This window comes from Arvicanthis niloticus, chromosome 18 (assembly GCF_011762505.2).
Source record: "Arvicanthis niloticus isolate mArvNil1 chromosome 18, mArvNil1.pat.X, whole genome shotgun sequence".
Lineage (NCBI taxonomy): Eukaryota > Metazoa > Chordata > Mammalia > Rodentia > Muridae > Arvicanthis > Arvicanthis niloticus.
The window spans coordinates 37,670,594-37,681,462 of NC_047675.1; the positions used below are offsets into that span (position 1 = coordinate 37,670,594).

At 45.6% G+C, this 10,869-nt stretch overlaps 1 protein-coding gene across 3 annotated transcripts in view; it reads left to right on the forward strand.

The window, feature by feature from the left end:
* The window catches only part of Zfp1 (ZFP1 zinc finger protein), a 32,631-nt gene extending 23,955 nt beyond the window's left edge, over positions 1-8,676 (forward strand). The window contains exons 3-4 of one of the 3 annotated variants that reach the window (XM_076915904.1): positions 179-338; positions 4,587-8,676. In XM_076915904.1, the coding sequence (XP_076772019.1) occupies positions 179-338; positions 4,587-5,656 (1,230 nt within the window). In that variant the 3' untranslated portion in view covers positions 5,657-8,676. The remainder of the gene's footprint in view (positions 1-178; positions 339-4,586) is intronic. The other 2 variants (XM_076915905.1, XM_034522127.2) reach the window with 2 other exon arrangements.
* Positions 8,677-10,869: the final 2,193 nt, after the last annotated feature.

Here is a 10,869-nt window from a genome sequence, read left to right on the forward strand (position 1 = left end):
CCAGGCTGGCCTCAAAGTCAGATCCGCTTGTCTCTACCTCCCAAGTGCTGGGGTTCAAGCTGTCCTGAAGAATGTCCTCACTGTTGAGAGCTGTGACAAACAGTGGACAGGCAGCAGCACAGTTGAGTTAGTGAATGTGGCAAGAGTAACTTTCCTGTATCCTTTCTATCTCCCAAAGCTAATCACTTCAGAAGGAAATGTGTCATTTCAGGGATCCGTTTCATTCACTGATGTAACTGTGGACTTCACCCAGGAAGAGTGGGAGCAGCTGGACCCCTCACAAAGGATTCTGTACATGGATGTAATGCTGGAGAACTACAGCAACCTGCTTTCAGTGGGTAAGGACAGCTTGGGAAACGGCTCTGTAAGCTGGAATGAGACTGTAGTCACAATGGTCAAGTCAGAATTCTCTAGGGGAGCTACAAGGAGGAGAAAGAAAACCTGGTAGAAGTGACATCTGAGGTTTTGAACAGTTTGAGTACATTTGAGGTTTATGGGATTTTGTTTTTAAGACAGGATCTCACTTATGTGGCCCTAGCCAGTCTTGAACTCAGAGATCATCGGCCTCTGACCTTCCTGCCCCAGTACGGGGCAGAAGATCCATGTTGTGAAAGGATGCCTCTGTCCCAGCCTAGCCTTGAACCCAGTACATAAGCCAAGTGTGGAGTTTCTGATCCTCCACTTGTACCTCTCAGGTGCTGCTGTTCCTGGTTTTCCGTGGTGCTGGGGATGGAGCCAGGGCATCGTTAGGTATGGCAGGTCGGCACTCGGCTAACAGCTGCATCTCCAGCCTGCTTTGGAACTATTTTTCAATTCCAAAAACCTTTAGAGATGACTGAGAACTCAGGGTGACCTGTGCTTCTGATCCCTGGCACACTTCCAAGTATTCATCTCTCCATAATTACCAGCGCCTGCCTAACGCACTAGCTCTGGGAGTTAGTATTGTGTTCTCAGTTTGCCAGAATGATGACCGTGTATGTAACCCATGGGAATTGACACAGATTTTTCAATACAAGAATGACATGGTTTTAGACGGCAGCAGGATCATAAGGAGTAGCTAGTACTACATCAAGGCTTTTAAAGTCTAGACCAGGCAGAGTAAGGACTCTTTAGATCTGTTCAGGTAAAGTAAGGTCATGGTAGAAGGATGAGAACACATGCACGGTCAGCAGCTTTGGTGTAGGAGAAGCTGTAAACCCAGCATACGATTGTGTCATCAGGACACTGACTTTCCATTTTCAATACAGTGAGCTCTGGGATCTTTGCTGTTGGTGTGTGAGACAGGGTCTGTCTACTTAGTGATGGCTGTCCTGAACTCACGCTGTAGACCAGGCTGGCCTCAGACTCACAGAGATCTGCCTGCCTTTGTTTCCCAAGTGCTGGAATTAAAGTTGTGTGCCGTCCTGTCCAGCTAACTCCAAGATCTTGCTGTCGGCTTGAGAGGTGTCTCCAGATACTTGGAGCACCTCAGTGTAATCATCTCTTCAGGCCTGTGAGAAAAGCTCACTTTTAAAGTTATTTTGGGGGGCTGGAGAGTTGACATATTGGTTAACAGTGTATACTCTGCTTTTGCAGAGGACTTGAGTTTGCTTCCCATTTTCCATGTGTGACAGCTCACAACCACCTGAACCTCTGACTCTGGTAGTACCTGTAATGTACACAAACATTTTTTTAACAAAACTTTTTGGACCAGTGAGGTGGGCGCTTGCTTCCATGTCTGATGTCCTGAGTTTGATCCCTAGGGCCCATATCGGTGGAGGGAGAGAACTCCAGGTGCTTGTCTCTGACCTCACTCACATGCCATGGTATAAGTAAAAATTGTAAGTTGGGTGTGGTGTTGCACACTTTAATCCCAGCACTGAGGAGGAGAGGCAGGTAGATCTCTGAGTTCAAGGTCTACATGGAGAGTTCCAGAACAGTCATGGCAATCTTCAAAAAAAGGTGGTGGTGGGCTGCAGCCATAATTTAGTGATTAAGAGTACTGGCTATTCTTCCAGAGAACATAGCAATGATTCCTAGCTAACAACCTTCTGTAACTCCAGTTCCAGAGGATCTGGTGCCCTCTCCTGGTCTGTGTGGGCACTGCAGACATGTACTCAGACATAGCACGCAGGTAAAACACCCATACATACACATAAAAGTAAATAATTCAGGCTGGAGAGATGGCTCAGTGGTTAAGAGCACTGGCTGCTCTTCCAGGGCCTGAGTTCAATTCCCAGCAACCACATGGTGGCTCACAACCATCTGTAATGGGATCTGATGCCCTCTTCTGGTGTGTCTGAAGACAGCTACAGTGTACTCATATATATAAAATAAATAAATCTTAAAAGTAAATAATTCTTTTAAAAATTATGTATGGGTGTTTTGCCTGCCCATATGTCTGTGTGCCATGTGCGTGCCTGGATACCCTCAGAAGCTAGAAGAGACCATTGGAATCCCCTGGAACTGGAGTGACAGGGATTGTAAGCCACTATGTGGCTGTGGGGATTGAACCTAGATCCTCTGGAAGAACAGTTGGTGTTCTAAAGTTCTGAACTCTCCCTCCAGTCCCATAATTCTTTTAAATAAGTTATTTGCAATGCTGGAAGAGTATACAGTTGCCCACAGAAATGCTGGATTGCCACCTCCCTGTAGTTCCATCTTTGGAAGGATAGTAAGACTGAGCACATCAGTGAGCTCTGGGTTTGACTGAGGGACCCTGCCTCATTGAATGAGGTAGAAGAGCAGTAAAGGATGGCTGCTGCTGTGAGCCATGAGTCTCCACCCACATACATGCAGACATGTGTACATATACATACGTGAACATGAGAAAAGGTTTTGGGTTATTTGGGGGCTGGTGAGATGGCACAGAGTATAAAAGGCCCTTCCATAAAAACATCGTGACTTGAGTTATCACCAGAACCCATGGGAAAGTCAAAGAGAGGCCTGGACTCACTGTGCAGACCGTCTTAGCCTCAGAGTCGTAGAGATCCACCTGCCTGGATTAAAGCTGTGCTGGGATTACAGGAGTGGACAGTTATGCCTGCCCATTATTGTTTGAAGTTATTTTGATGTAAGAGGTGTAGTTCGGGTGGTAGAATGCTGACCTAGCATATGGGAAGTCCTAGGTTGGATTCCTAGCAGTCCATAATAAGCCAGGCATGGGGTTACACACTTGTGATCCAGGCACTTGTGATATAGGGGCAGGAGGATGCTCACAGCATCCTTCGTTACATAATGAAGAGGAGGCCAGCTTACAATACATGAAACCCATTCTCAAGAAGATTTTAAAAGACAGAACAGGAGAGATGGCTCAGTGGTTAAGTGTACTTACTTGTATGGGAAGTGGTGGCATATGTCTTAAATCTGAGGCAGACAGATCTCTGTGAGTTTGAGGCTCCCGTGGTCTACAGCCTGAGTTCCAGGACAGCCAAAGCTACAGAGAAATCTTGTCTCGAAGAAAAAGAGAAAAGAGTACTTACTTGCTGCTCTTCCAGAGGACCTGGGTTCAGTTTCCAGCACCCATATCATGATTCACAGCCATTTGTAACTTCAGCTCCAGAGACTCTGGCACCTTCTTCCTGGCCTCCGTGGATCCTAGGCACACACATGATACATAGCCATACATAGATACATACATACATACATACATACATACATACAAGCAAAACACCCACATATATTAACAAAAAAGTTATTTGGGGCCAGTTGTTAAAAACAAATGCCTGTAATAAAGAGGATTGCTGACAGTTTTAGGCTAGCCTGGTCTGCATAATGAAACCCAGTCTCAAAAAAGGGGAGAATAATACAGATGTGCAGAGAAGACTGATGCCAGGGTCACTGTCAGCTAGAGCTGAAGCGTCAGTCTCTAACCTCTGCTCTTCCCAGGCCTGGTCACTCAGTGTCACCTACATAGGTTCTTGGTTTCTAGGCTAGCTGTCCGTTGTCCTTGAGAGCACTGGGAAATCTTCATTCCCTCAACTGCTAGCTTTCCTACGGCATCTTATGCTCACCTTTATTTTTGATTGTGACCACATGGATGAAGAAAGTTGTTGAGAGTCTTTCTACATAGTCCAGACTGGGCTCAGACTCAGGCTGGTCTTCTCAACTCAGCATCCTGAGTGTTAGAATTATAGGTATCAACCACTGTATCCCAGCTTTCACCATTGTTTCTTGGTTTTGGGTTTTTTTTTGGGTTTTTTTTTTTTTTTTTTTTTTTTTGGTTTTTTTTTTTTCTGCCCAGTTGTTTGATTGGTTAGTTTTTTCCAGACAGGGTTTTACTATGAAGCCCTGGCTGACTTGATGTGAAGACCAAGCTGGCCTTGAACTCACAGAGATCCACCTGCCCCTGCCTCCTGAATACTGGAATTAAAGGTATATGCCACCACTACCTGACTTTTTTCTGCCCACTTTAAGGTTATTTTGTCCTCAGGAAAACACACACACACACACACACACACACACAGAGCAGAACTTAAGAAATGAGAAAGGCTTGCAGTGGGGATTTTTGTTGGACAGCTGAGTCAGCTCTGTGGTGGGAGCACTTGTGGGGATTTCCCACTCTAACGAGAGAGAGATTAAGAGCCTTTCGTTGTGCTTTGTCCTAGAAGTGTGGAAGGCTGATGACCAGGTGGAGAAGGACCCCAGAGACCCGCATAAGCAGGCGAGGTCACTTATAGCCCTCAAGAACCAACCACCAACTGAAGAAAGAGGCAGTCTCTTTGGAAAGACATTAAATATGAACACAGACTTTGTTTCATTAAGACAAGTTCCCTATAAATATGATTTATATGAGAAAACTTTGAAGTACAGTTCGGACTTACTTAGCAGTAGAAACTGTGTAAGAAAGAAAGGAGACGTGTGTGCTGCATTTGGGGAACCACTTCTGTGCCTGAAGCAAGAGAAGCCTCATGCTGGACTTGAATACTCAGAATATAACGGAAACGGAAGGGCTCTCAGCCATAAGGACGCCATCTTTAAACATCAGAAAATTAAGAGCTTGGTTCAGCCTTTCATCTGTAATTACTGTGACAAGGCCTTCTCCTTCAAGTCGCTGCTCGTTAGTCACAAGAGGATCCACACGGGAGAGAAGCCCTATGAGTGTAACGTGTGCCAGAAAACCTTCTCCCATAAGGCCAACCTCATCAAACATCAGAGAATTCACACTGGAGAGAAGCCCTTTGAATGTCCCGAGTGTGGGAAAGCATTTACCCACCAGTCAAACCTTATCGTGCACCAGAGAGCACATATGGAGAAGAAGCCCTATGGATGCAGCGACTGTGGAAAGACGTTTGCGCAGAAGTTTGAACTCACCACGCACCAGAGGATCCACACAGGAGAGCGGCCCTATGAGTGTAGCGAGTGCGCAAAAACCTTCTTTAAGAAGTCAAACCTTATCATCCATCAGAAAATTCACACAGGGGAGAAACGCTATGAGTGCAGTGAGTGCGGGAAGTCGTTCATCCAGAACTCCCAGCTCATCATCCACAGGAGGACTCACACTGGGGAGAAGCCCTACGAGTGCACCGAGTGTGGCAAGACCTTCAGCCAGAGGTCAACGCTCAGGCTACACCTGAGGATTCACACAGGAGAGAAACCCTACGAGTGTGCGGAGTGTGGGAAAGCCTTCAGCAGGAAGTCCCGACTCAGCGTCCACCAGAGGGTTCACACGGGATAGTCCTGAGGCTACAGGCAGAAACCCAGCAGGCCAGAATTCTTCCCGTGACGGGAATCCCTCATGAAGATACTGAAGGAACTTTGGAAATGCTATTGAGATGTAACCTATCTAAAAAACTTTAGAAAAAAGGATACCTAAGAATATTATACTGAGGGCTGGAGAGATGGCTCAGCAGTTAAGAGCACTGACTGCTCTTCCAGAGGTCCTGAGTTCAATTCCCAACAACCACATGGTGGCTCACAACCATCTGTAATGGGATCCGATGCTGTCTAATGGTGTATCTCACAGCTATAGTTTACTCATATACATAAAATAAATACTTTTTTTTAAAAAAAGATCATACTTAAAGTTATAATATCCAGCTAAAGAGTATATATCCAAATATATGTATGTATTTCAGTACTTATAATCCAGGTCCAATTGTAAATAATCATACCCAGCTCTGTTTCCGTGAGCTTGTTTTGCTTTTTGTGCTCCTGGGAATGAAATCTAGGGTCTTGTCTGTGCTAGGCAAGATTCTTCTTTCTTTTTTTAAAACCACTGATCTATATCTGCAGCCCACAGTGAATTTTTAAGAATCTTGAATGACTTGAATATTCTAAAAGGAAATATAAAGCATATATAGACAGTACCTTAGAAATTTTTATATAAGGATATGCCACGAAACACAAAGTGTTTTAAATCTGTTCATGGAAGTTTAATAGCTACTATAAATTTGAAATTCTCACCTATGATAATTGCATCACAGCAAAAGGTTTCCAAACTCAGCATCATGTGTATCTCAGTACCTTTCCCATCCAGCACGCATCCAAAGGAAGAATGTGATGGATCTTAAAGTAGCACATAGCCCGTCTTCCTCTACAGCTGCCTTATACAGGTTGGTGTGACCATTGTTACTGAGCTGCCTGGTCACTAAAGCAAAGGCAGTATTGTTGGGGTTCTAACCTGCTTCTGGGTCTGAAGATATTCTAAAGCATTATTTATATAAATGTGCAAAGGTCTGAGGTAATTCAGATCTAGAGTGAGAGGAGGCAGGTATGCTCTGACTGTGCACTGCGGAATAGAGAGGTGTGCTCTGACTGTGTGCACTGAAGAATAGAGAGGTGTGCTCTGACTGTGCACTACAGAATAGACCTGTGCTCTGACTGTGTGCACTGCAGAATAGACCTGTGCTCTGACTGTGTGCACTGCAGAATAGACCTGTGCTCTGACTGTGTGCACTGCAGAATAGACCTGTGCTCTGACTGTGTGCACTACAGAATAGACTTGTGCTGTGCAGAGAGTGTCTTCTCTCTCATGTTCCTCTTCTTTCTCTGAGGCGTTTACATACACGTGCATGTCTATTTCCAAAATAATGTGTATCCCAAAAAACTATTTTTGTATGTTTCTGTCTTCCTCTTAACGCTTTATGAATTGTCCTTCAAAAAAAAAAAAAATGATCGGGGTGCCCATGTAACTCTCAAATGTTACATTTCACAGACTTTAAAGAAAAAACCTGAAGAGCTATGTTTCACTGCTTTTTATAGTTTCCATGTGCATAATCCTCTTTAGAAATTGTGTCTGCGCCGGGCGGTGGTGGCGCACGCCTTTAATCCCAGCACTTGGGAGGCAGAGGCAGGTGGATTTCTGAGTTCGAGGCCAGCCTGGTCTACAGAGTGAGTTCCAGGACAGCCAAAGGCTATACAGAGAAACCCTGTCTCGAAAAACCAAAAAAAAAAAAAAAAAAAAAAGAAAGAAAGAAAGAAATTGTGTCTGCTTTCTCCCCATATAGCACTGCCCTTTGGAACCTGCCTCAGAATTAGCTGTCACCTTGTCTTTTGGTGTTCACAAGATTTGAGGCTCAGTCCCATAGGATTAGCACCCATGACCATGAGAGGAGGGAGCATGGCAGCAGGCAGCCACGCCGACGGAGCAGCAGCAGAGAGCTCACATCTTGAGACGAAAGCACAGGCGAGAAAGCTAACTAAGTGTGCTGTGGGCTTTTGGAAGGTCAAAGCCTACCTCCAGTGACACATTCTTACCAAACAATTCCACCAACTGGAGACCAGATATTCAAACATACCTATAAGGCCCATTCTCGTTCAAGCTGCCATGATAAATTAGACTTCAGTGGTCTCCTCCATATGGTGGTGCACACCTTTAATCCCAGCACTTGGAAGGCAGAGGCAAGCAGATCTGAGTTGGAGACCAGTCTGGTCTACATAGTAAGACCCTGTTTGAAAATAAACCATGTTTCTCCATAACTGAGAGATGGTAATCTGAAGCTTGGTTTCACATCATAAGTTGAACTTTTTTATTATGCATTAGAATTATAAATGGAAACCACACTGGATTTTAATATTTTATATGTATGGGTGTTTTTGTCTGTGAACCATGTACATGCAGTGCCTATAGAGGTCAGAAGAGGGCACTGGAGCCCCTGAAATGAGTTAGAGAATTGTGAGCCAGCCTGTGGGTACTGGGAACTGAACCCTGGGCTCTCTGGAACAGCAGCCAGCGCTCTTAACTCCTGAACCATCTCTCCAGGCCTCTGGATTTTTATTTTTGAAGATAGTTGATTCTGTCTCTTTTAAAATTAAAGAAATACACACTCACACTCTCTTCATACCAGAAAGTGCATTCCTAGCGATCTGAAGATTTAAACAACAACAAAAAAATGCCATTACTAAGATTTTATATTAACCAAGTTATAGCACAATTTTGCGTTAGAAAAATTTACCGTTTAGAAATGAGTAACTAGGCGGGCATGATGACACACTCCTTACATCACAGCACTCGGGAGGCGGAGGCGGAGGCGGACAGAGCCGAGTTTGAGGGCAGCCTGGTCTTACAAAGAGTTCCAGCACAGCAGGACGGTCTTAGGGGGAAACGTGTCTAAAAGTCAGAATGAGCTCTGGCTGGCTGTGTTTTCACTGAACAGTGTGTAGGAGGGAACTCCCGGATCAGATGAGATTACAAGCTTATGACATTTTCTGGTTTTTTCTTTTCTGGTTTTTTCAAATAAAGATCCAGGGACCTTACATTCGTATGTTTGAGAATCCATCTCTCCCCTCCCTGGCACTGAAGTTAGAGTAAGGAGCCAGCTTTTTATGTGGGTGCTGGCCCTCAAGCCCGTCCCTTCTGCTCTCAAGGCTAGCACCTCACAAAGCTATACCCATAGTCCCAGCGTATTTTCTTTATGACGTTTTTATATCTGTCTTGATCTTTGAACCCTGCACCTCTGACTCATCAATCCTGTCACATTTGGTGGCCCAGGCAGAATACAGCACAGGCATGGAAAACCATGGCTTCCAGTCCTTCACTCTCAGAGGCTGCATCTCCCCTAACCCGGGCAAGGCCTTGTCTGCATTAATTATAGGTGTTCAGCTCTCATTTAACCATGAGCTAAGCCCAGATCTGCATTCTCTACTTCGTCCTGTGTCTGCCATCCTCCCCTGACTGTTACTGGAGACTGAATCTGTCCCTGTAGTTGTGTCTGTTCATCTGTGTCCTTACAAATGGTTGTTCTCTGTATTTACGGACATCACAGGAGGCATCCATGGGAAGGAATGAGGGGTACTTCACAAGGGACCAAGTCACTGACTCCAACTGACCCAGACATCATTGCTTATGAAGCAGTCACTGTATGTGTGGTATTTATGGTGGGTGTCCATCCCACAGGATCGCTTCAACCTCTGTCTCGTGACTTTTGGCAAATCATTACTGGGGTCACGGGTGTGGAATCCAATATAAGATTACAGGTTGTAAAGGGAAAGAGCCAGGCGGTGGTGGCACACGCCTTTAATCCCAGCACTTCAGGAGGCAGAGGCAGGCAGATCTCTGAGGTCCCCAAGATCAGCCTGGTCTATCGAGCAAGTTCCAGGACAGCTAGAGCCACACAAAAACCCACTCTTAAAGGAGGAAAGACGAGGCCTTTGTTTTTTTTTCCAGATGTCCAGCCCCACCCTCCCTCAGGGCCAGTTCAAGACCAGTTTCCCTTTGTAAGTAGTTCCCTTAAGTCAGCATGACCAACCTAAGTGGTTTGGCTCTGGAGTAAGCCAGCTTCATCTTCACAAATGAAGATGGCATCCATTCCCAGAACACCCCAGCTCAGAGCATGCCTCAGTCAAGGTCTGTGGTGAAACAACAGAGGAGGTGCACTGCCCCCCAACTGAATGTTGCAGTCAGGGAGGGCCCACCTCAGCGTCTCATGACCTGTACACTTCAATCTGACTCATTCCTGGGATGTCTTCTCAAGAATTGGCCTCAAGGAGCGGTTTAGAGCACTGACTGCTCTTCCAGAGGTCCTGAGTTCAATCCCCAGCAACCACAGGGTGTCTCACAACCATCTGTAATGGGATCTGATGCCCTCTTCTGGTGTGTCTGAGGACAGCTACAATGTACTCATATAAAAAGAATTGGTCTCAGTTTGATCCCCAGATTCTAAAAAGGGAAGGGGGGGCTTATTTTCCCTCATAACAAAGTTAAGGAAAATTAAAAACTCGGGTCAAGAATGCTGCCACCTCATGGCACACCGCTGTATCACTGATTCTATGATGAGACTTGTCATACTGAGGAAAGGACTCCAACCTCTTAGCCCAAGCCTTCATGACCGTGTTACAGGACTATAGGAGGTGGCTGAAGCCTTCCACACTGCTGTGGGAAGGATGTCATATGCCTAACTAGATTCTCTAACATGCCCGTCTCCCCCTAACTCAGCCCCAGCTGACATCCTGATGACTGCACACTCAAGCCCCTGTTCAGTCTGGTTTCTCTGCTACCATCCTCCACCTGCTCCCTCCCCCCCCCCTTCCTTTGATGACTTCCTCTCCAACTCCTCTTCCTTACCTGGTGACATGGTGTCATAGCTTAACTGCCAACTTGATACAAACCTAGAGTCACCTGGGAAGAGGGAACTTCAGCTGAAGAACTGTCCAGCTCAGATTGGCCTGTGGTCGTGTCTGTGGGGCATTTTCTTAATTTCTAATCTCGCTAAGAGTCTAGTCCGCTATGGGTGGCGCCATCCCTAGGTGAGTTGGAGGTACAGAAAGAGGCAGCAAGCCAGAAGGAGAACAAGCCACTAGGCTTGTAGTTTCTGCTGCTTTTCCTACCTCCAGGTTCCTGCGTAAGTTCCTGCTCTGACTTCCCTCAATGGTGGGTTGTGAACAGGCAGTATAAACCAGATAAACCTCCTCAAGGTGCTTTTGGTCATGGTGTTTATCAGAACATCTTGA